The 24,416-nt window shown below is 36.8% G+C and overlaps 1 protein-coding gene across 4 annotated transcripts in view; it reads left to right on the top strand.

The window, feature by feature from the left end:
- ABCB1 (ATP binding cassette subfamily B member 1) overlaps positions 1-24,416 on the top strand; it is a 107,831-nt gene that overhangs the window by 20,511 nt on the left and 62,904 nt on the right. For 3 of the 4 annotated variants that reach the window (XM_021935309.2, XM_021935307.2, XM_031665972.1), the window contains exons 5-7: positions 11,385-11,436; positions 14,636-14,827; positions 15,335-15,506. In XM_021935309.2, coding sequence (XP_021791001.2) covers positions 11,385-11,436; positions 14,636-14,827; positions 15,335-15,506 — 416 coding nt within the window. Of the gene's footprint in view, positions 1-11,384; positions 11,437-14,635; positions 14,828-15,334; positions 15,507-15,532; positions 16,361-24,416 lie in introns of those variants that run through there. The other variant, XM_009203505.4, reaches the window with a different exon arrangement.

The following is a 24,416-nucleotide window of genomic DNA, read 5'->3' as shown; positions in this document are numbered from 1 at the left end:
ATTAAAAAAATATATTATGTTAGGAGGAGGTGGAACAAGATAACCAAACAAAAGCCTCCAGAAATCATCGCCCCCGCCCCCATTCCTACAGGAACACCAAATTGAACAACTATTCACAAAACAAAGCACCTTCATAAGAACCAAAAACCAGGTGAGTGACCACACTATTTGGTTTTAACATCATACTGAGGAAAGAGGCACTGAAGAAGGTAGGAAAGAGAGTCTTGAATTGCCTGCACCACTCTTGCCCTCCTCCACCAGCAGCACGTACTGAAGAATGAATCACAGTCTCTTAATAGCTAAATTGATCAAGCAGAAGAAAGAATTAGTGGGCTTGAAGACAGACTATTTGAAATACACACACTCAGAGGAGACAAAAGAAAAAAGAATAAAAAAGAATGAAGCATGACCACAAGACCTACAAAATAGCCTTAAAAGGGTAAATCAAAGAGTTATTGGCCTTAAAGAGGAGGTAGACAGATTAGGGTAGAAAGTTTATTTAAAGGGATAATAACAGAGAACTTCCCAAACCTAAAGAAAGATATCAATATTCAAGTATAAGAATGTTGTAGAACACCAAGCAGATTTAACTCAAATAAGACTACTTCAAGACATTTAACTAACTCCCAAAAGTCAAGGATAAAGAACTGATCCTAAAAGGAGCAAGAGAAAAGGAACAAATAACATACAAAGGAGCTCCAATATGTCTGGAAGCAGACTTCTCAGTGGAAACCTTACAGATCTGAAGACAGTGGCATGACATGTTTAAAGTGCTGAAAGAAAAGCACTTTTTTTCCTAAAATAGTATATACAGTGAAAATATCCTTCAAATATGAAGAAGAAATAAAGACTTTCCTAGATGAACAAAAGCTGAGGGATATATTCAACACCAGACCTGTCTAGACAAGAAATGCTAAAGGGAGTTTTTAATCTGAAAGAAAAGAATGTTAATGAGCAATAAGAAATCATCTGAAGGTACAAAACTCACTGGTTATAGTAAGTACATAAAAAAACACAGACTATTACAACACTGTAATTGTGGTGTATAAACTACTCACATCTTGAGTAGAAAGGCTAAAACATGAACCTGTCAAAAATAATAACTACAATAACTATTCAAGACACAGTCTAGTAAGATATAAACAGATACAGATATAAAAAGTAGGGAGATGAAGTTAAAGTATAGAGTTTGTATTAGTTTTCCCTTTGCTTGTTTGTGCATATGATCAGCATTAGGTTGCCATCAGTTTAAAAATGCATTGTATGATATCATTTGCGTACCTGATGGTAACCTCAAATAAGATAACATACAGCAGATACCTAAAACATTAAAAGCAGACATTAAAACATACCACCAGAGAAAATCACCTTCACTAAAAGGAAGACAAGAAGGAAGGAAAGAAGGAAGAGAAGACCACAAAAAACAACAAACAAAATGGCAGGAGTAAGTCTTTACTTATCAATAATAACGTTGAATCTAAATGGACTAAACTCTCCAATCAAAAGACATAGAGTGGCTGAATGGATAAAAAAACAAGACCCAACTATCTATTGCCTACAAGAAACATACTTCACCTATAAAGAAGCACACTACCATCCATAAAAGTTCTTGTAGTTATTATTTTTGGTAGGTTCATCTTTTAGTTTTTCTATTCCAGATATGAATAGTTTACACACCACAATTACAGTGTTATAATTTCTGTGTTTTTCTGGGTACTTACTATTACCAGCGAGTTTTCACTCCAGATCTGGCCCAGATCTGATGTGAGTGGATATGAGTACTTCACACACCAGTTACAGTGTTATAATTGTGTTTTTCTGGGGACTTAACTGTTACTCATGAGTTTACACATAGACTAAAATTTAAGGGATGGAAAAAGTTATTCCATACCAATGAAAACAAACAAAAAAAGCAGGAGTAGCTGTACTTACATCAGACAAAATAGACTTCAGTACAAAAACTACAGAAAGAGACAAAGGAGATCATTATGTAATGATAAAGGGATCAATTCAGCAAGAAGGTGCAACAATTGTAAATAAGTATACATTCAAAACTGGAGTTCCAAATATATAAAGCAAATATCATTTGAGCTAAAGAGAGAGATAGATCCTAATACAATAATACGTGGAGACTTCAACACCCCACCGTCAGCATTTAACAGACTTTTCAGACAGAAAATTAACAAAGAAACATTAGACTTAATCTGCAATATAGACCAAATAGACCTAATAGGTATGTACAGAACATTTTATCCAGTAGCTGCAGAATACACATTCTTTTCCTGAGCACATGGATCATTCTCAAGGACAGACCATATGTTAGGTCACAAAATATGTCTTAAAAATTTCAAAAAATTGAAATAATATCAAGTATCTTATCTGAGCACAATAGAATAAAACTAGAAATTAATAAGAGGATATTTATATAGACACATGAAAATTAAACAATCTGTTCCTAATGACCATAAATAAATTAAAAAGAAAGTTGAAAAATTTCTTGAACCAAATGAAAATGGAAACACAACATACCAAAACCTATGGGATTCAGCAAAAGCAGTACTAAGAGGAAAGTTTATAGCAATAAATGCCTACATTGAAAAAGTAGAAAAGTTTCAAATAAACAACCACAACCTACTGATGGAATTTAAAGGACTAGAAAAGCAAGAGTATACCAAACCCAAAATTAGTAGAAAAAAGGGAATAATAAAGATTTGAGCAGAAATAAGTGAAATTGAAATCAAGAAAACAACACCAAAAAGTCAATGAAATGAGAAGTTGTTTTTTTGAAATGCAATGATAAACAAAATCGACAAACTTTTAACCTGACTAGGAAAAAAAGAGAAGACTCAAATAAAATCAAATGAAAAAGGAGATGTTATCATTGATACCACAGAAATCATTAGTGGCTACTATGAGCAAGTATTTGCCAATACATTGGAAAACGTAGAAGAAATGGATAAATTCCTAGACACATACAAACTACCAAGTTTAATCAATGAAGAAATCAGAAATCTGAACAGACCAATAATGAGTAATGAAATTTAAGCTGTAATTTTAAAATCTCCCAATAAAGAAAAGCCCAGGACCTAACAGCTTTACTGCTGAATTTTACCAGACATTTGAAGAAAAACTAATACCAATACCACTCAAACTATTCTGAAAAACAGAGGAGGAGGGGATACTTCCAAATGCATCCCATGAGGCCAGTCTTACTCTGATGCCAAAACCAAAGACAAATAAAAAAAAGAAGAAAATTATAGACCAATATCCCTGATTAACATTGATGCAAAAATCCTCTACAAAAATACTAGCAAACCTAATTCAACAACACTTTAAAATGTTGTTCAAGACCAAATGGGATTTATCCCAGGGATGCAAGGATTATTCAACATATGCAAACTAATCAATGTGATGTATCATATCAACAGAATGAAGGATATAAAATATATGATCATTGCAGTTGATGATGAAAAGGCCTTTGATAAATTCAACAACCCTTCATGATAAAAACTTTTAAAAACTGGGTATAGAAGGAACATTCATAAACAAAATAAAAGCCACATACAACAGACCCACAGCTAGTATCATACTAAATGAGGAAAAACTGAAAGCCTTTCCTTCAAGATCTGGAACAAGACAAGGATGCTCACTTTCACTAGTTATTCAACATAATACTGAAAGTCCTAGTGAGGGCAGACAAGAGAAAGAAAAAAAGGCATCTGAATTGGCCAGGAAGAAGTCAAATTATCCCTGTTGGCAGATGATACAATCTTATATTTGGAAAAACCTAAAGACTCCACCAAAAAACTATTAGGAGTGATAAATAAATTTAGTAAAGTTGCAAGATACAAAATCAACATACAACAATCAGTAGCATTTCTACATGGTGACAGCAAACAATCTGAAAAGGTAATCAAGAAAGTAATCTCATTTACTATTGCTACAAATGAAATAAATACCTAGGAATAAATTTTACTAAAGAAATAAGAGATCTCTACAATGAAAACTGTAAAAGATTGATGCAAAAAATTGAAGAGGACACCAAAAATGGAAAGATACTCCATGTTCGTGGATTGGAAGAATGGATATTTTTAAAATATCAGTACTACCAAAGCAATCTACAGACAGCGCAATCGCTATCAAAATACCAGTGACATTCTTCACGGAAATGGAAAAAAGAATCCTAAAATTTACATGGAACCCCCAAAAAAACCAGAATAGCCAAAGCTATCCTGAGCAAAAAGAACAAAACTGGGGAAATCACAGTACCTGACTTCAAATTATACTACAGAGCTAGTAACCAAAACACCATGGTACAAAGAAAAGAGACACATAGACCAATGGAACAGAATAGAGAATGCAGACGTAAATCCATAAATCTATAGTGAACTCATTTTCAATGAAGTTTCTGAGAATGTATATTGGGGAAAAGACTGTCTCTTCAAAAAAATGATGGGGGGAAAACTGGATATCCATATGCAGAAAAATGAAACTAAATCCCTTTCTCTCATCATATAAAAAATAAAATCAATATGGATTAAAGACTTAAATCTATGACCTGAAACTATGAAACTACTAAAAGAAGACATTGGAGAAACTCTCTGGGACATTAGATTGGGCAAAGATTTCTTGAGTGATACCCCTACAAGCACAGGGAACCAAAACAAAAATGGACAAATGGGATCACATCAAGTTAAAAACCTTCTGGACTGCAGAGGAAACAATCAGCAAAGTGAAGAGACAACCTGCAGAATGGGAGAAAGTATTTGCAAGCTATCCATCTGACATCAGATTAATAACTAGAATATATGAGGAACTCAAACAACTCAATAAGAAAAAACTCCAATTAACAAATGGGCAAAAGATCTGAATAGACATTTCTCAAAAGAAGCTATACAAATGGTAAACAGGTATATGAAAATATGCTCAACATCATTGATCATCATCAGAGAAATGCAAGTCAAAACTACAGTGCGATATCATTTCACCCCAGTTAAAATGGCTTTTATCCAAAGATAGGCAATAACAAATGCTGGCAAGGATGTGAAGAAAAGAAAACCCTTGTACACAGTTGAGAATGTAAATTAGTACAACCATGATGGAGAACAGTATGGAGGTTCTTCAAAAAATGGAAAATTTAACTACCATATGATCCATAACTATCCCTCTGCTGGGGAAATACTCAAAAGAAAGGAAACCAGTATATCGAAACCTGCACTCCCATGTTTATTGCATCACTATTCACAATAGCCAGGATTTGGGAGCAACCTAAGTGTCCATCAGCAAGTAAATGGATGAAGAAATTGTGATGCATATACACAATGGAGTACTATTCATCTGTAAAAAAATGAGATCCTGTCATTTGCAACAACAAAAATGCAACTGGAGGAGATTATATTAAGTGAAATAAGCCAGGCACAGAAAGACAAACTTCACGTTTCTCTCATATTTGTGGGAGCTAAAAAATGAAAACAATTGGACTTATGGAGATAGACAGTAGAATGACATTTACCGGAGGCCGGAAAGTGTAGTGGGGTGGCAGAGGTAGAAGTGGAGATGGTTAATGGATACAAAAATATATAGTTAGATAGAATGAATATCATCTAGTATTTGATTACACAACAGGGTGACTACAGTCAACAACAGTTTATTGCACATTTAAAAATAACTAAAAAGGTATAACTGGATTGTTTGTAACACAAAGAAAGGATAAATTTTTGAGGTGATAGATACCCCATTTACCCTAATGCGATTATTATCCATTGTATGCCTATGTCAAAATATCTCATACACCCTGTAAATATATACATCTACTATGTGCCACTCAAATTAAAAATAACTGCTTTTTTCTCCTCTTTTATATTTTCTTCCCAGCACAGAAAACTGTATTCTCCCATTGGCTCCCCAGGACAACAACTTTCATACACAACCAAGAGCTAAGCTCCTTTGGCAGTGTTCCTTCCTTTGCCTCTCTAGTAAACTATCTTCCTCACTGAAGTCTTTATAAATTTAGTGGCATAATTTCATATTTTGAGACTCATTAGAGTTGCCTATGTTAGAATCTGTCAATATGTTACAGCAGAAAGCTTTCATGTGATGCAGCTTCACATAAAAGCTGAAAATTTCAGATTTTAAAAATCTCACAAATTTTTTCTGTGTCCATTTATGTTTACCACTTATACCTGTGATATTGTGATTTGCAGTAAGAAATAATATTTTGGTTTTTATCTCTAAAAAAAAAATTAAAAATAAGTAAAAATTAAGATTAAATACATTTAAAAAATAAAATAAAAAATCCAGGACTATCAACTTGGCTTTATTTAAGTTGAATGCAATGTTAAATCCTCTGGGATAGGATATGGAGAAAAGTAAAAGGAATGCGAGCCCCAAGCCTTGAGGAAGAACTCAACTGTTAGCAATAACTAAAGCCAACCCTCATTGAGCATTTACTATGTGCTGGGTCCTGTTCTTAGAGCTTTACATGCAGTAACTCTTTTAATTCTTAAATACACATGAGATTAATACTTTTATATATGTGTGTAAAAGTGTGTGTATATATATATTCTTATATATAATTGTATTATATATATAAAATAATATATATACTTATGCACACACACCCATATATAGTGTGTGTATATATATAGCTCTGTGAAACCACTTGTAAATTTTTTGAATAGGCTAAGTTATGGCAGATGCAACAGGTTGGGCACTGGAAATATAAAGATAAACTAGATATAGTTCAGTTTTCTATGACCTCACACCAGTGGGAGTGGGAGGAGGAGATAGATGTAAATAGTCATACTTCTATTTTTGTATGACTTAGTAAGTTGAATCACTGTCAATTACTGTGGAGTTCTATTGCAAGATGAATCACTCTGCTAGGGGTAAGACGATGTAATACTTTAGTTTATTCATGGAGGAAGAGTATATTCCAGAAGAAAAATTTTGGTAAAGGGCATTCCAGTTAGAGAAAGCAGAATGGATAAAGCCTTGAAGGAAGCAAATAGGATAGTTAGGGAATAATAAACCCTTTGGTGTGCTTACAGCCAGGCTACACAGAAGTGGGGAAAGCTGGTGAAGATGGGGTTGAGGGAGTGAAGTGAGTTGAGGCTAGAAAGGGATGTAGCAAATGTAACTATTATTCCAGAATCCAAGTGTGCTAAAATCATAACTTTTATTTTATATAACATAATTTCCATTTTGAGTCCCTCTTCAGTAAATGTGGTAAAAACCCAATCTCAGTTGTTTTGGGGTAGGCCTCACCTTTCCCTGGGGTGTGTCTTGGAGGCCAACATAGTTTCAGATGAGTGAGAAGGCCGAGTGTTGTTCAGCATCATCGTCTACACAGGCATTCGGTCAAGCTTTCTCATCCTCCTCTCTTAAAAGCTTTGATGTCATTCTGCTCCTTCCATATCTCTCTAGGTCCAAGGAGACTCTTGGAAGCTGTTCTAAAGCCATCCCTTCAACTCACTACACATTTCCTTTTCTGAGGTCTTGCTCTAGGGTCTGCTTAGGTGGCAGGAGGCAGGTTTCTTTTTCCTGGACCCTCCAGTGCCTATGTAGTCAGCAATTCTCAACTGCTTATTTTCTCAGCATGTGGAAAATATTTTTTCAATCTAAAGGGTGGAGCTTAATCTCATAAAATTTAAACAAAATATTCTGTCATGCTCAGTTTCCTCTTCAACCCTCAAAGGCATAGGCTTTGGGAATATAAAAGCCAAGAAGAAACCTACACAGTACATATATATATATTTTTAATGCAGCAGCAGCCCTCTCTGAAGACAGTGACTGCACAGTGATCTAGCTTCTGAAATGAGGAGATAGGTGTGGGGATAAAGAAAATATCTGGTAATCATTGTTGGTGCTTCAGACATATTTTCTTTCATGTGTATATTGTGGCAAAATCGCAAAGGAACTAATGTGATGTACCTTGGATCTTGATCTTTATCCTTTATGTAGTGGACTGTTATTGAAGGTTATCAATGGAAGCACTATGATTATATTTTTGCTTTCAAATATAAAATCTGGGGACAATCTGAAGACCTAACTGGGGCGGAAAGATTAGTTATAGTAGTCTTGTTTCAGGAGAAGTAAGAAATGATGAGGACTTGAACCAGAGCATTAACTGTGAAGAGAGAGAGGATTTGAATAGTGCTAGATAGATTTTGGAGTCACTGAAGCTGTGAAAGTGGCTGAGGTCAGCCTGGAGCCTGCATAGAGTTCTGGGAAACACCCGTGTATAGGAAAGAGGGAGAACATAGGGGTCAATACTGAGACTAAGGGAGAAGCATCAGAGTGGTAGAAGTAAAAGAACCAGGGTAATAAGCTCCTACACACTGGTGATAACCTTCAATGACAGTCCACTGCATAAAGGATGATGGTTTTATTAATGGGAGTTCCCCTGCATGTGCCCTCTTGACTGTCACCATGTAAGACATGCTTTTGCCCCTCCTTTGCCTTCTGCCATGATTGTGAGGCCTCCCCAGCCATGTGGAACTGTGAGTCCATAAAACCTCTTTTTCTTTATAAATTACCCAGTCTCAGGTATGTTTTTATTAGCAGCATACTAACAGACTAATATAGTTACATAGGTAAACGTGTGTCATGGGTTTTTTTTGTTTTGTTTTTGTTTTTTTTTTTTGTACAGATTACTTCATCACCCAGGTATTAAGCCTAGTACCTACTAGTTTTTTTCCTGATTCTCTCCCTCCCCCACCCTCCACACTCCAAAAGGCTCCAGTGTGTGTTGTTCCCCTCTGTGTGTCCATGTGTTCTCATCATTTAACTCCTACTTATAAGTGAGAACATGGTATTTGGTTTTCTCTTCCTGTGTTAGATTGCTAAGGATAATGGCCTCCAGCTTCATCCATGTCCCTACAAAGGGCATGATCTCATTCTTTTTTATGGCTGCAGAGTATTCCATGGCATCTATGTACCACATTTTCTTTATCCAGTCTGTCATTGATTGGCATTTAGGTTGATTCCGTGTCTTTGCTATTGTGAATAGTGCTACAATGAACATATGCATGCATGTGTCTTTATAATAGAAGTATTTATACTTCTTTGTTGAATGCCTGATTTTTATTTTGACTGGTACAATTTGACAGGCGAAGCACAAATAAAAGGAACTTGGTGCTAGACTTGCTTTCTATGTATTTTGATGGTTGAAGCTATAGGTATGGTGTAATTGGACATACAAACATAAAGGAGGCAATTTTGACCTTGAACAAAGTTGTTTACTTTTTGAGCTATTTAGAAATGACTGTAGACTTAGAAGACATCATTGCTGAAGAACATTTGTTTAAATTATCTTGGTTTCTTATCTTGAGAATTGAGAAAACTGGTAAAAGCAATGAGTAGAAAACAGATATTTAGTTAGACTTGGAAAATGGTCTTGATTTGGTAGTGACATACTGGCAACAATTAATACTATATAGAGACATTTCCTGGTAAATAGAGAAGATAGATAATGTAAGGTTTCCCAAGATTGATTTGGAGAAAAATCCTCACCTGACTATTCAGTGTCCTGTTTCATTTTTGAAAATGTGGAGCAGAAGACATCTCACAACTGATTTAAATAAAAATTCAATCTGAAAATGTTTATTGTTGTATTGACATAAGGCAAAGCAGTCAAGAATACCTCTTGCATGTTTTGCTATGCTTCTGCATCTCTTTGTTTCTTCCTTACTTTCTGTCTTACCCTTTAATGGAGTTTTCTCCAGGATTCTGTGCTTGGCCTGCTGTTTTCTCCTTATCTGCTGGCCTGTCCTTATGGGTAAGGAGAAATGGATTTAGCTATGGCCTCTAGCACATGAATCTTGAATCTTTAGATCTGAACTCTCTAAAACTGGAAAGTTACAGTCTGAATACTTATTGGACATCTGCAATTGAATGTGCCAGGCACTGCAAAACAAAAATGTTCAAGACCAAACTAATAATCTCTCCTCTGACCAGAGCAGGTCTTTTTGCTGAATTCTTATTTCCCACCATGACACTAGCATTCTCCAAATGCTTAGGCTTGCTGTTTTGATAATTTTAAAAAATTTTTATTCTCTCTACTTCTATCAGTTGCTAAGTCCTGTAACTTCTTGCTCTATAAATCTTGTAAGTATGTGCTTTCTTTTCTATTCTCATTTATACTCTCTTTCCCTACATAGTTATAGTAGCTCAAGTCTCTTAGTCTCTCCACATTCCAGTTAATCGTATACATTGCTGGTGGCTAAACTCTCATAAAACATACTTCTAATTATATCCTATTTTGCTCAAAGCTGTCAAATGACTGCTGGTCTGTTTTCTTGCACCATACCTGCAGGACCCAGATTATCTTTCGAGCTACATAACCACCTTCCTCCATCCACACAACATACTTCCTCCCCCTGTCAAAAACAGACTTACGCATTCTTCAAACTTGCCGTTGACTTTTGTCTATATTGTTCACCTTGCTAGAAATATTTTTTCCCCTCTTTTCCATACCTGTCGAAATCAGACTCATCTGAAACAGGCCCTTTCATTTTAACATAACTTTTTGCAGTCTCAATTGTGATAATTCCTAGAAAATATTTACTCTTTGTACATTTATAACATATGTGTATAAGTATGTTTAACACAGCATTGCTTGTAACAGTAAAATATTGGAAACAAGTGAAATAGTTGCAACATTGAAAAAAATAGATATACACATTTATATACTGATAGGAAAAAATTTGGTCACTGAATGTGAACTATGACTCCATTGTTAGAAAATAAGTGTGAATTTGTGTGTATCTACATGCATACATAAAAGAAAATCTGAAAATGTACACACCAAAATGTTGAACAGTGCTTGTGTGTGTGTGTGTCTGTGTGTTAGGGGTAAAGTTATGAAATACTTTTATAGTGTACTTTTTGTCTCAAAAATGTTAGCATTTGCTAATATTGGGTGATGAGCTCACTGATGTTTATTACACTGTTCTTTGTATTTGATATTTTTAAATAAGAATAAAACTGGAAAAATGCAGTGTTAGATTTTAAATATGTACCTTAGTGTGCAATGGCATTTATCAGGACAAGAGATTTTTCTTTTATGGGATCTTGGAGTGATATTCCAAAAAATATTTTAATTCAAGAACACTGATATTTCTGCTGACAGACTACCTCTTACCAAATGTGGGTTTCTTCTTTCAAATAAACATCATTGAATTAGCGTATATGTGGTTGCACACAGTCAGCAGAGAAATATTTGAATGAATGCCATAATGCTTACACACAATTAAAACTGAGTCAGCTTGACGTATTTTTGTGTAAATCATTAAGTGAAATGAGTTTGATTCATTTTTACATGTTTATTTTTAATGGAGACTAAAGAGACATAAATGGTATGTGTTTGTTTTGTGGTGGTCTAGGTAATATCATTGATACAGAGCCCTTCATCAATCTGGAGGAAGAGATGACCAGGTAATTAGACATTCTACTTACTATTGTTAAGCTTTTCTATATTCATCAAGTTGTAGAAATGTTTAAAATTTTGCATTATCATCATAGAAATTTTGAGGAGAACAATACTCTTGTTAGTTTTTAGGAGGATATGTGTAGATTTTTTAAGAAAAGAATTGGCTGCATAAGGTATGCAAAAGTTAGGGTTAAGCCTACAGTAGACATTGATCAATATAGAATATCATATTAATATATAAGGAAATTAGAGGAGTTTAAAGTAGCCTTTTAAAATGTAGTTGAATTAAGAATCATTATTTTCTGTAATATATATGTGCCAGGTGTGATGGCACATACCTACAGTCCTAGCTACTTGGGAGGCTGATGTGAGTGGATCGCTTGAGCCCAGGAGTTCAAAGCTGCAGTGAGCTATGATCACATCACTGCACTCCAGCCTGGGGGAAAGAGCAGAACACTGTCCCCCACCAAAAAAAATATATATATATTAGAGAGAGAGAATAATTATTTTCAATGGCTTATAATTCTTAATTTGTTTCCTGGATGTTTTCAGACATGACATGATAATGAAAGCAGCCAAAAGGAATTTTTTTAACTCAACATCTGATTCTGAACAATAAAATAAAACATCCCAGAATAAATATAGTCACTCTATTCTTAACTCACACTGGGGAATCTTTTGGTTAATGATTTACATATATTGAAGTTTATTCCCCAGAACAGCTTATAACAGATGTCCAAAGGTACATGTAGGTGAATCAGAAGAAAATGATTCTACATTATGGTGTAAATGATCTGGTACATTTGAAAAAAAATAGATACCTTTTTTGCTGGAGTGCAGTGGTACAATCTCGGCTCACTACAACCTTCAATTCCCGGGTCCAAGCGATTCTTGTGCCTCAGCTTCCCAAGTGACTGGGTTTACAGGCATGTGCCACTGGGTTTACAGGCGGGTGCCACTACACCAGCTAATTTTTATATTTTTAGTAGAGGCGGAGTTTCACCGTGTTGCCCAGGCTGGCCTTGAATTTCTGACCTCAGGTGATTCACCCGCCTTGGCCTCCCAAAGTGCTGGGATTACAGGTGTGAGCCACCGTGCCCTGCCGAAAATGGAGACACTTGATAATATTTTGAAAGTCAAGGAGTAAATACCTCCAAATATTCCTGTGGAGAGGCATTGTTTTTTACATTGGGGAAAATGAAACAGAATGTCTTTTAATCATGTACATGCTTTTGAGTAAACATACACTGACAGTTTAAAATACATTAACTTATTCTCAAAGCATGAGTTCTACTTGTGATGTGGGGTTTCCATTAGCTATCTCTTGCTATATAATGAACACTGGGATAGAATACTATCTCTTGCTGTATCATGAACACTTAGATAGTAATTAATGATTGAGTTATCTGTTAACTAAAACTTAGTGCTTTAATTACATCTTCCTTGATAAATGCATTGTAAGTTACAAGGTAGAGATTGGGGAAGACTTGTTTCCCAAGATTCCTGATGGGCTGAGTACTGAATTGTGAACAGCAATGTCAGAGACTGTCTGCTTGTTACCTAGCCATCTTTATAGCTTCTGCATGATTCAAACATACAGTTTAATTTGAAGATGGTAAGTAGTGAAGTTTTAAAAGTGGGAATATTGGAATACTGTATTTCATTTTAGAATGTTTGCCTTTAACCTAAAAATTAATTGTTTACTGAAGCCCGATAATTGTTTGCGTTTTTTTTTTTGTTTTTTTTTGTTTTTTTTTTTTTTTTTGAGATGGAATTTTGCTCTGTCTCCCAGGTTGGAGTGTAGTGGCACGATCTCTGCGCACTGCAACTTCTGCCTTCCGGGTTCAAGCGATTCTCCTGCCTCAGCCTCCTGAGTTACTGGGATTACACGTGTGCACCACTACACCCAGCTAATTTTTCTTTTTCTTTTTCTTTTTTTTTTGTGTTTTTAGTAGAGACAGGATTTCACCGTGTTGGTCAGGCTGGTCTCAAACTCCTGACCTCGTGATCCGCCCACCTTGGCCTCCCAAAGTTCTGGGATTACAGGCGTGAATTGTTTGCTTTTTTTTTTTTTTTTTTTTTTTGAGATGGAGTCTCACTCTGTCACCCAAGCTGGAGTGCAGTGGCATGATCTCGGCTCACAGCAACCTCTGCCTCCCAGGCTCAAGCGATTCTTCTGCTTCAGCCTCCCAAGTAGCTGGGACTACAGTCGCATGCCACCATGCCCGGCTAATTTTTTTTGTATTTTTTGTAGAGACAGGACTTCACCATATTGGCCAAGCTGGTCTCGAACTCCTGACCTTGTGATCTGTCTGCCTCGGCCTCCCAAAGTGCTGGGATTACAGGCGTGAGCCACCATGCCCAGCCTGTTTGCTTTTTTAAATATGAAAACTCAGAGCAAGGAAACATTAATTCAGAATTTCTAGATTGATCAAGGGTCTGTTGTTAAGACAATGCTCATGTTTTTTAGTACTAGAATTTAAATTGGAAGGGCCACTATTTGATTTGTTAAGCGTTTTAGGATAACTCACGATGGCCAGTTGGGCAAATGAAATAAAACTACGTTTTAACATTTTCAGTTGTCTCTTGGCATCTAAAATACTAGATTAATAGCCTAAGGGATAATCCCTAGCCCAAAAGGCCAAGGGATTATTTCCATTTCTTGATCTCACTTTCTGACAAGTTCTGTCACTTCTTTTCATCTCCAATGTACAGAGACCAACCCAGTGCACTCATCAACTAATGCTAATGTAATAAAAGTAGACAGTATTACAGTGGTGGGTCTTACCTGATGCTGTGATTCCCCAATACACCACACCATCTTTCACAGTAACTGGCATTCTCTGAGTGCTTACTATGTGCTGGGCATTTGTCCAAGTATATTTCATGCATGAGTATTTTTATCTCTGTTTTACTAATTAGAAAACTGAGGCTTAGAAAAGTTGAGCAGCTTGCCTAAGATTACATAGCAGTGAAGTGAAGAGCTGGGATTTGAGCCAAAGCAGAAACCATTCTTAACCATTTCGCCATAGTGGTGCAGACGTAGTTGGATGGTGACTATCAACTCTGCTGGTTACAGCCCCTTCTTATTTGTTAAGGATGGCTAGATACCCAGATAAGTGAAAAAATAGGAATGAGGGGTCTCTTTGGAAAAGGTACATTGATTAGGAAACAGAGAGCATGTGCAGTGTTCTTGTTTTTCAGGTATGCCTATTATTACAGTGGAATTGGTGCTGGGGTGCTGGTTGCTGCTTACATTCAGGTTTCATTTTGGTGCCTGGCAGCTGGAAGACAAATACACAAAATTAGAAAACAGTTTTTTCATGCTATAATGCGACAGGAGATAGGCTGGTTTGATGTGCACGATGTTGGGGAGCTTAACACCCGGCTTACAGAGTAAGTATTTAGTTTTATGTTGAACTTGGATGTGGTTCTTATTCTTAGTAAAATGAAATAGATGTCATCACATATGTTAGGAGATGTTAGTGTACCACTCAAAGGTACTTATGAGACAAAATTCCTTCTAAGCAGCAACGAAGTCGTGTGCATCCTTTTGTTCCTAGTCCTTGACGGGCATAAGGGCACCTGCATGACTAGCATTGAATGAAGGACTGGACTTTGCCAGAATGAAGAAATCCTCTGAGAATGTGCAGTAGAGCAAAACAAGATACCTAGGTTGAATACTTCTTATGTACACGATGTCCATTTCCTGGGGCCATGTGTCTAAGGATTTTTGTTGTTAATGACAGATCTCCTAATAGAAACTTATACCCTGCTAAATAAAACAAAGCACAGGCGCAAAATGCTCTAGCTATAAACTACCCTACACTCAAAATAGGCTTCAGAAGAAAAGTTGTTGTTTACAATTCTGACATTTATTTCTAATACTATCTGTTCTTTTAGTGATGTCTCCAAGATTAATGAAGGAATTGGTGACAAAATTGGAATGTTCTTTCAGTCAATGGCAACATTTTTCACTGGGTTTATAGTAGGATTTACACGTGGTTGGAAGCTAACCCTTGTGATTTTGGCCATCAGTCCTGTTCTTGGACTGTCAGCTGCTGTCTGGGCAAAGGTAGGTGAAGCCTGTGAATCCAGATTTTGAACTGCACCTTCCCCCTTCCTGCTCTCACCCTATGGAAAGGTCTTTTTACTACATGATGACTCTGATTCTGTACTTGTTACTTTTATGTTTTCTGTTCAAAATCAGCTGGATAAGCATATCCAGCCTCACGGAGTACTACACTTGCCAGGACTCCATGCTGCTCTTGGCCATGTGATTATTTGGGGAACGGATGAGAAAGAAGAATGTAGCTCTCATATCTATCTTCTGCTTTTGTAAGAAAACAAACAAACAAAAACAAAACAAACAAACAAAAAAACTTGCTGAGCTCCAAAGAACCATGCTCTCTAGTGGATGATGCCCTATTCACATAGCAAGTAGCGACTCAAGTTTAGTGAGCAACAGATGCCCCATTCAATTAACATTTCTTTTTACTTTAATGTTTTTGGCTTTCTAGATTTTTGTTTAATTTTTAAATTGATTTTACAGTTTTGTCAGCATTCATGCATAGTTAAGTTTTTGGTTATAAAATAATTTAGGAAAATAGATACTTTCTAGTCCCTAAGGACACATATAAATCCTTAGCCTTCAGCTCCCTCTCCTGTCATGAAGGCAGAGAGGTAGAAGTGGCCCTCTCTACCTCAGCACACGTTTCCAGTGATCTTTTAAAACTTATTTTCCATTTCAAGGTGAACATGGTGTGAATTTTAAACTGATTTTATATAAGTGTATTTTCAGTAGAGAAATTGGCCCGGTATGTAATTTTTATGGAGTTCAGCACAACTTAGAGAAGGCAATATAAATTCATGTAGCAAAAGTAATGAATGGACAACCAAAGCCAAGCATCACACAAAATAAGTCAGGCTGTAAGTATTAAGAAACTTTAGAAATTTTAACCTTGTATAATGGATATTATTTTGTTTCTGCAAAGAATAATTATCATTTATTGAGCATTTATTGTCAGGCAAATACTTGTATTATCTTTCTGAAGTATAGGTATTATCTCGTTTTACAGAGAAAGAAACTGAAGTTCTGAGGTCTGTGTTAATTTTTTGCTTAGAGTAACATAGAGTTCAAATAATGTTTCTGGGGATTATCAGTTAACTAAAGTATTTGGCAAAAGCTTCTTGTCAATTGATTTTTCTGTATACTAGAATGTTAAGCAAGTTAGGTGGCAAACTCTTCACATCAGTATTTACTGAAAAACTACTTAAAACGTATTGATGTCTGTTTTAAGTTAAGATTAAAAACAGACCATGAGTCAATCTTTTAATGATTAATTATGCATTGCTTCACATGCTGTTTATTTAGTAAAAGGAGCCCCAGGCTGGCTGCTAGAGACCCAAGCTTTAATCCCCACGCAGCATTACACTTTTGGTATGATTTCAAACAAATTTCTTAAATTCTTTGGATGTCAATCATATTAAAAAAGAAATGTGGTTCACTCTGGGTCTGGGAAGCCTCTTTGTGTCTATGAGCCTGAGGCTCTACCCTCAAACCTAGAGACACAGAAGCAAGTAGACATGGCAGAAAGGGACCCAGTCATGGAAGTGACCTGGCCCAGGAAGCCTCTTTTGTACTTTGTACCCAAGACTGTCTTCCCAGTGCCCAGAGACACTGGGGCACTAGAGGGCATTGGTACGGGAAACCACCACACTCTTCCTCAATCTGGCAGTCTGATCTTGAAAAACCACTTTCACCCACTCAAGCAGCAGAAGCAGGGTCCAGTGGGAGCCCCAGAAGCGTCACATAAATCAAGCCAACCAAAATAATACTACAAACACTCTGAATATTAAACCACTCCTGGAACCACATCTCACAAAAGTAGGCCAATACTATCATGCTAAACTTAAATAAAGCAACTGCCTGCTAGAGTAAAGCAGGTTTATTTTAACTTTTTAAAACTTTTATTTTAAGTTCAGGGGTACAAGTGCAGGTTTGTTACATAGGAAACTTGTGTCATGGGGGTTTGTTATACAGATTATTTCATCACCCAAGTATTAACCCTAGTACCCATTAGTTATTTTTACTGACTGTTTCCCTCCTCCCACTGTCCACCCTCTAATAGGCCCCAGTGTGTGTTGTTCCCCACTATGTATCCATGTGTTCTCATCATTTAGCTCCCACTTATAAGTGAGAACATGCAGTATTTAGTTTTCTGTTCCTGAGTTAGTTTGCTCAGGATAATGGCCTTCAGCTCCATCCATGTCCCTGCAAAGGACACGATCTCATTCTTTTTTTATGGCTGCATAGTATTCCATGGTGTCTATGTACCATATATGTATATATTTTTTATCCAGTCTATCAGAGATGGGCATTTAGGTTGATTCTAACCTTGTCTTGTGCCAGTTTTCAAGGGGAATGATTCCAGCTTTTGCCCATTCAGTATAATGTTAGCTGTAAGTTTGTCATAAATGGCTTTTATTATTTTGAGGTGTGTTCCTTTAATACCTTGTTTGTTGAGAGTTTTGATCATGAGTGGATGTTGCATTTTATTGAAAGCCTTTTTGCATCTATTGAGATAAGCATGTGCTTTTTGTCTTTAGTTTCTGTTTATGTGGTGAATCACATTTATTGATTTGCATCTGTTGAACCAACCTTGCATCCTGAGGACAAAGCCTACTTGATCATGGTGGATAAGCTTTTTGATGTGCTGTTGAATTCAGTTTGCCAGGATTTTGTTGAGGATTTTTGTATCAATGCTCATCAAGGATATTGGTAAAGTTTTTTGTTGTTGTATCTCTGCCAGGCTTTGGTATCAGGATTATGCTGGCCTCATAGAATGGATCAGAGGGAGTCTGTCCTCCTCAATTTTTTGGAACATTTTCAGTAGGAATGGTATCAGCTCTTCTTTTACATTTGGCAGAATTCAGCCATGAATTCATCTGGTCCTGGACTTTTTTTGGGGGGTGATAAGCTATTTATTACTGCCTCAATTTCAGAACTCTTTGTTGGTCTGTTCAGGGATTCTATTTCTTCCTGGTTCAGTCTTGGGAGGATGTATGTGTCCAGTAATTTATCCATTTATTCTAGATTTTCTAGTTTATGTGCACAGAGGTGTTCATAATATTCTCTGATGGTTGTTTGTATTTCTGTGGGGTCAGTGGTAACATCCTCCTTGTCATTTCTGATTGTGTTTATTTGAATCTCCTCTCTTGTCTTTTTTATTAGTCTAGCTAGTAGTCTGTCCATTTTATTAATTTTGTAAAAACACCAGCTCCTGGATTCGTTGATCTTTTGAATGGTTTTTCTTGTCTCAGTCTCCTTTGGTTCAGCTCTGATTTTGGTTATTTCTTGTCTTCTGCTAGCCTTGGAATTTTTTTGCTCTTGGTTCTCCAATTCTTTTAGTTGTGATGTTAGGTTATCAACGAGGTCTTTCTAACCTTTTGGTGAGGGCATTTAGTGCTATAAATTTACCTCTTAACACTACAGTAAGGCATATTTAAATAGGAGACAGAGTCTCCTAACATAATAGTCAAAATGTCCAGGTTACAATAGAAAGTTGCCTGTCATACCAAGAGTCAAGAAAATCACAACTTGAATGAAGAAAATTAGCACACAAACGAACTAACAACAATTACCTGACATCAACACTGAGATAAATCAGGTGCTGGAATTATCTGACAATGATTTTAAACAGCCATCATAAAAATTCTTTACTAATCGAACACGAATTCTTTTGAAACAATAGAAAAAAAATCCTCAATGTAATAGAATTTATTAAAAAGAACAGTGAAATTAGAGAACAGAGATATACAACAACAGAAATAAGAGTCATGCTAGATGCACTTAACCTAAGCAGTTGGAGATGGCAGCATAGAATTAGTGAACCTGGAGGTTAGAACAATAGAATTCACCCATTCTGAAACAAATAAAATAATTTAAAAAAGAACTCCAAGGACCTGAGGGACGATAACAAAAAGTCCCACATTTGTGTCATCACAGTACCAAAAGTAGAGGAAAAAGAGAGTGGAGATGAAGGAATATTTGAAGAAATAATAACTGAAAATTTCCCATGTTTGATGATGAAAGGCAATACTTCAGATCCAAGAAGCTGAGCTAATCTCAAATAGGTTAAACCAAGTAAATCCGTACCAAAGAATATTATAATTAGGTATTAAAAAGTGAAGACAAGATAGAAATCTTGAAATCAGCCAGAGAAAAACAGTGCATTTTTATAGGGTAATATAATACCAATTTAGATGACAACATACTTCTCACCTGAAGCCACAAAGGCCAGAAGTGACACAATATTATTCAAGTGCTCAAATAAAAAAACTGCCAACTGTGAATATATATCTGGTGAGACTAGCCTTCAGGAATGAGGAAGAAGTAAAAACAGTCTCAGATCAAAGTTTCACTAGCATGCCTACTTGTGAAAGATGGGCTAAATAAAATTTTTCTAACAAAAAGGGAATGATAAAAGAAATATTGAAGCATCAGGAAAGGGAAGGCAAGGGAACAACAGAAAGAGCAGAAATATGAGCATATACAATAGACTTTCCTTTGCCCCATGAGATTCATAAATCATATTTGATGATTGAACCACAAATCATATGTGGTAGAATGTTGATACCATAGACTGTTGTAAGTCACATATGAATATTGCAATACTCAGATAAGCCGCTATAAAACTCCTGCAAAAATATGTATTCAAAAATACTGTAAACTCAGCAAGATTGAATCCTAAAATTTGATAAGTAACCTGCAGGAAGGCAAGAAAAGAGACACAGAGGATGGAAACCAGAGGAAACAAATAGAAAACAAATAATAAAATGGTATACTTAAGTGCTAACATATCATTAACTACCTTAAATGTAAATGGTTTAAATGTACCAATCATAGGAAAAATTGGCAGTGTGTTAAAAAAAAATGAGTAAACTATATGCTGCTTACAATAATCTTCAAATTCAACAACATAGGTAGAGTAGAAGTAAAGGTATGGAAAAAGATATACCATACAAACATTACTTTTTTACAAGGAGTGACTATATTAATATTAAATAATGTGACTTCAAAGCAAAAAAAAATTGCTAGAGAAAAGAAAACTATTATGTAATGATTAAAAGAACAATCCACCAAGAAGACAAAATGACCCAAATGCACATGCCCCTAATAACATAGCCTCAAATAGAGATAAAATAAAACTGAGAGTTTTTATTTCTTTATTATAATTTTATTCAACTGAGAGTTGAAGGGGGAAATAGATAAATCCACCATTATAGTTGGAGACTTCAGCACCCTCCCTTAGCAACTGATGGAACAAGTAGACCGAAAATCATCTAGGATGTGAAAAATCAGAATAACACAACCAACCAACAGGATCTAATTGGCATTTATAGAATATTCTACCGAACAACATCAGGATACACATTAATCTTTTTTGTTGTTGTTAAGTACCCGTGAAACATTAATCAACATAGATCATATCATGAGCCATGAAACAAACCTCAATAAACTTAAAAGAATTGATATCATAAAGTGTGTTTTTTCTAAGTGGCATCAAACTAGAAACCAAAATTGGAAAGATAAGGAAATCTCTAAAGAGGGGACTAAAACAATACACTTTTAAATAACCCATGGATTCTTAAAGGAAATTAAAAATACATAGAAAACATATAAAATATTTGGGTAGAGCTGAAGAAGTACTAAGAGAGAAATTTATCACATTAATGTGTATACTTTAGAAATGAGGAAAGGTCTCAAATCAATAACCTGAGTTCCTACCTCAATAAAGTAGAAAATAACCTATTGGAAAGTTGGGTGTTCATTTGAAGACTCCCGTATATGGACATTAAATAAATTTGTATATTCTTTCTCCTGTTGATCAATTGGCTTCATGCCAATAATTTTTCAGTGGTGGTCACTCTTCTCTCCTGACAGTCATAATGAAAGAGAACCCAGGATACTGATCCATTGGCAAAAAGGGCTAAGAGCTGACCCCAAGACTATATTGTTACACTCTACTTTTAAAAATTAAATAAATAGGCTGGGGATCAAGATGGCTGGGTAGACACAGCCAGGAAATGCCTCTCCCACTGACAGAAAGCAAAATATCAAGTAAACCTTCACACTCTGAACAGATCTTTTGAGAGAAAACACTGAAAGTTAATAGAGAAGCAACACAGATACTGAGGCTGAAGAGAGAAGAAGCTGAGATGCTCGCATTCTGAGTGCAAGGACCAGCTCCCAGCCCTGAAATAGTCCTAAGGAAGTGGTGAGTGAAGGAACTGCAGGGTGCCACACTCCTGTTGTGGACCTCTGAGATCCTAACATGACCCCCATAGATATTTGAATTGGCAGAGCAACTGCCCAGAGATTAAGTAGAGGCAGAGCTCAAACCTGAGTGGGGCCCAGAAGGTTCTGTGTATGGGGAAACTCCAGTAAAATGTGACCTTAGGAACCCATACCCATGGCACTTCATCTTGCTCTGAGTGACTCTAGACACTGCTGAGCGCTGTGCCAGGAGAGAGCAGGGCTATCTTTGTCACAGGACTAAGGTGCATCTGATCTGTGCACTTTCATCTGCCATCCCCTCCCAAAGCCCCTGCCTGGCTGCTTCTGCAAAAGCATGCTCACAGCATTGCCTCCACTGCCCAGCCTGAGTGCTTTGCCAGTGGAATTGAAACACTGGACTGGCCCCAACAACATCTAGTGCTCAATCCCGAGGGGACAGAGGACAAAGCCACAGGCCTGGTCCCAACCCCCAGGATTCAAGCACACAGCTCAGGGGCATTGAGCTGAGAACTGTGGCCTGAACTTGAGTGAGGGAGGAGCCCCAACTCTCAGAACACTGAGAAGAATGAGGTGTGGGTTCATGTGCCGGCACGGGAGCTGGAAATGCTTCCCTACACGAGATTGGTCTGGGAATGAGGTGTAGCGCATTTGCTGACCAGTCTCTGCCAGAGACTCCGACAGAGAACACCTAACAGCCCAATCATCTGAGTGCAAAAGGCTTGGGACAAAACTCAGTGGTCAGGTCTGCTACAGGGAAGACACCAGGAGACCTAGTCAGGGGGAAAACAAGCTGAGCAGTCTTCACGGCTATCTGCTGGAATAAAAACCTTGAGCCACAGGCACCACACCAGCTGCACATCCATGGCACCATTCATTGCCTTGCCCGAGGATTCTCTACCCTTGATCCACTGCATTCACAAACAGCCTGTAGAAATACACCACAACCCACTCTGACTCTGCCAAACACAGGACCAGTAGGTCCTTAGGGAACTCTTGGTGAATTAACCTTTGGCTTGGGCAACCCCAAGGGAGTGGGGAGCCCAACCTGCCAGCGTCTCCATTGGGGCTAGAATCATGAGCATGGTGTCAGTGATTGGAAGTGGTGCCCCCAAGTCTTGGGAACAGACTTGGTGAGAGGATGATCTCTCACTTGCCGCCCATCTCGCCCTCTGTGGAATACTGTTGCAAAGGAGATGAAATACAAAAGAGACACATGGCTGAGTAAAAGCCTATCTGCTGGCCCTTACACTTAAGCATCATCTACTGGATGACAATCTGAATTACACCACTGAACAAAAATTTATTCAGCACACATCACCTGTGAAACCCAATGTAGGAATCTAGCCACAACTAAAGAATCCATACAGAACCTTGGCTCTCTGAAAGCACCAGAAATGAAGTCCATCAACTACACACAGCATACACCACAGTCAAAACTACAAGCGGAAAAGAAAAGAATATAAAAACCAAAAGCTCCATCCAAACAACAGCAACATCACAAAGATAAACACCAGCCTTCTTGGATGACGAAGAATCAGCATACGAACTCCAGCAATTCAAAAAGTCAGACCGTTCCCTTACCTCCAGATGATGACACTAGCTTCCCAACAACAGATCCTAACCAAATTGAAATGGCTGAAATGACAGACATAGATTTGAAATCTGAATGGCAAGGAAACTCAATGAGATTAGGAGATACTGGAAACCCAATCCAACGAAGCCAGAAAAGATGACACAGACATTTTAAGAAAGGATAAACTGAACTTCTGGAATTGAAAAATTCATTACAGGAATTTCAAAATACAGTTGAAAGCCTTGACAACAGACTAGAACAAGCGGAGGAAAGAATCTCACAGCTCACAGACCAGTCCTTTGAAACAACCCAGTAAGACAAAAATAAAGAAAAACATGTAATAAATGAACAAAATCTCTGAGAAATAAGGGATTATGTAAAGAAACCAAACCTATGACTCATTGGCATTCCTGAGAGAGAAGATGAGAGAATAAGCAACTTATAAAACACATTTCAGGATGCAGTTCACAAAATGTCCCCAACTTCACTAGAGATGCCAGCATGCAAATTCAAGAACTAGAGAACCCCTGCAAGATACAATACAAGACGACCATTCCCAAGACACATATTCATCAAATTTTCCAAGGTCAACAGGAAAGAAAAAACCTTAAAGGCAGCTAGAGAAAAGGATCACTTACAATGGGAACCCCATCAGGCTAGCAGCAGACTTCTCAGCAGAAGGCTTGCAAGCAAGACGAGATGAGGGTCCTATGGTCAGCCTTCTTAAAGGAAAGAAATTCCAACCAAGAATTTCATTTCCCACTAAACTAAGCTTCATAAGCAAAGGAGAAATAAAATCTTTTTCAGACAAGCAAATGCTAGTGGAATTCACTACCACTAGACCAGCCTTACAAGAGATTCTTAAGGCTAGAGATTCTAAACATAGAAACAAAAGAAAAATACCTGCTATCAGAAAAATATACTTACGTACATGCTCCAAAGACTCTATAAAGCAAGTTCACAATCAAGTCTACAAAACAGCTAGCTAAAAACATGACAGGATTAAAACTTTACATATCAATATTAACCTTGAATGTAAATTTTCAAACAACTCACTTAAAAGGCACATAGTGGCAAGTCGAATTGACATAAACAAAACTCAACTGCCTGCT

The sequence above is a fragment of the Papio anubis genome, chromosome 4, assembly GCF_008728515.1.
Source record: "Papio anubis isolate 15944 chromosome 4, Panubis1.0, whole genome shotgun sequence".
In the NCBI taxonomy this organism is placed as follows: domain Eukaryota; kingdom Metazoa; phylum Chordata; class Mammalia; order Primates; family Cercopithecidae; genus Papio; species Papio anubis.
This window is presented reverse-complemented; position numbering and strand designations above follow the sequence as displayed.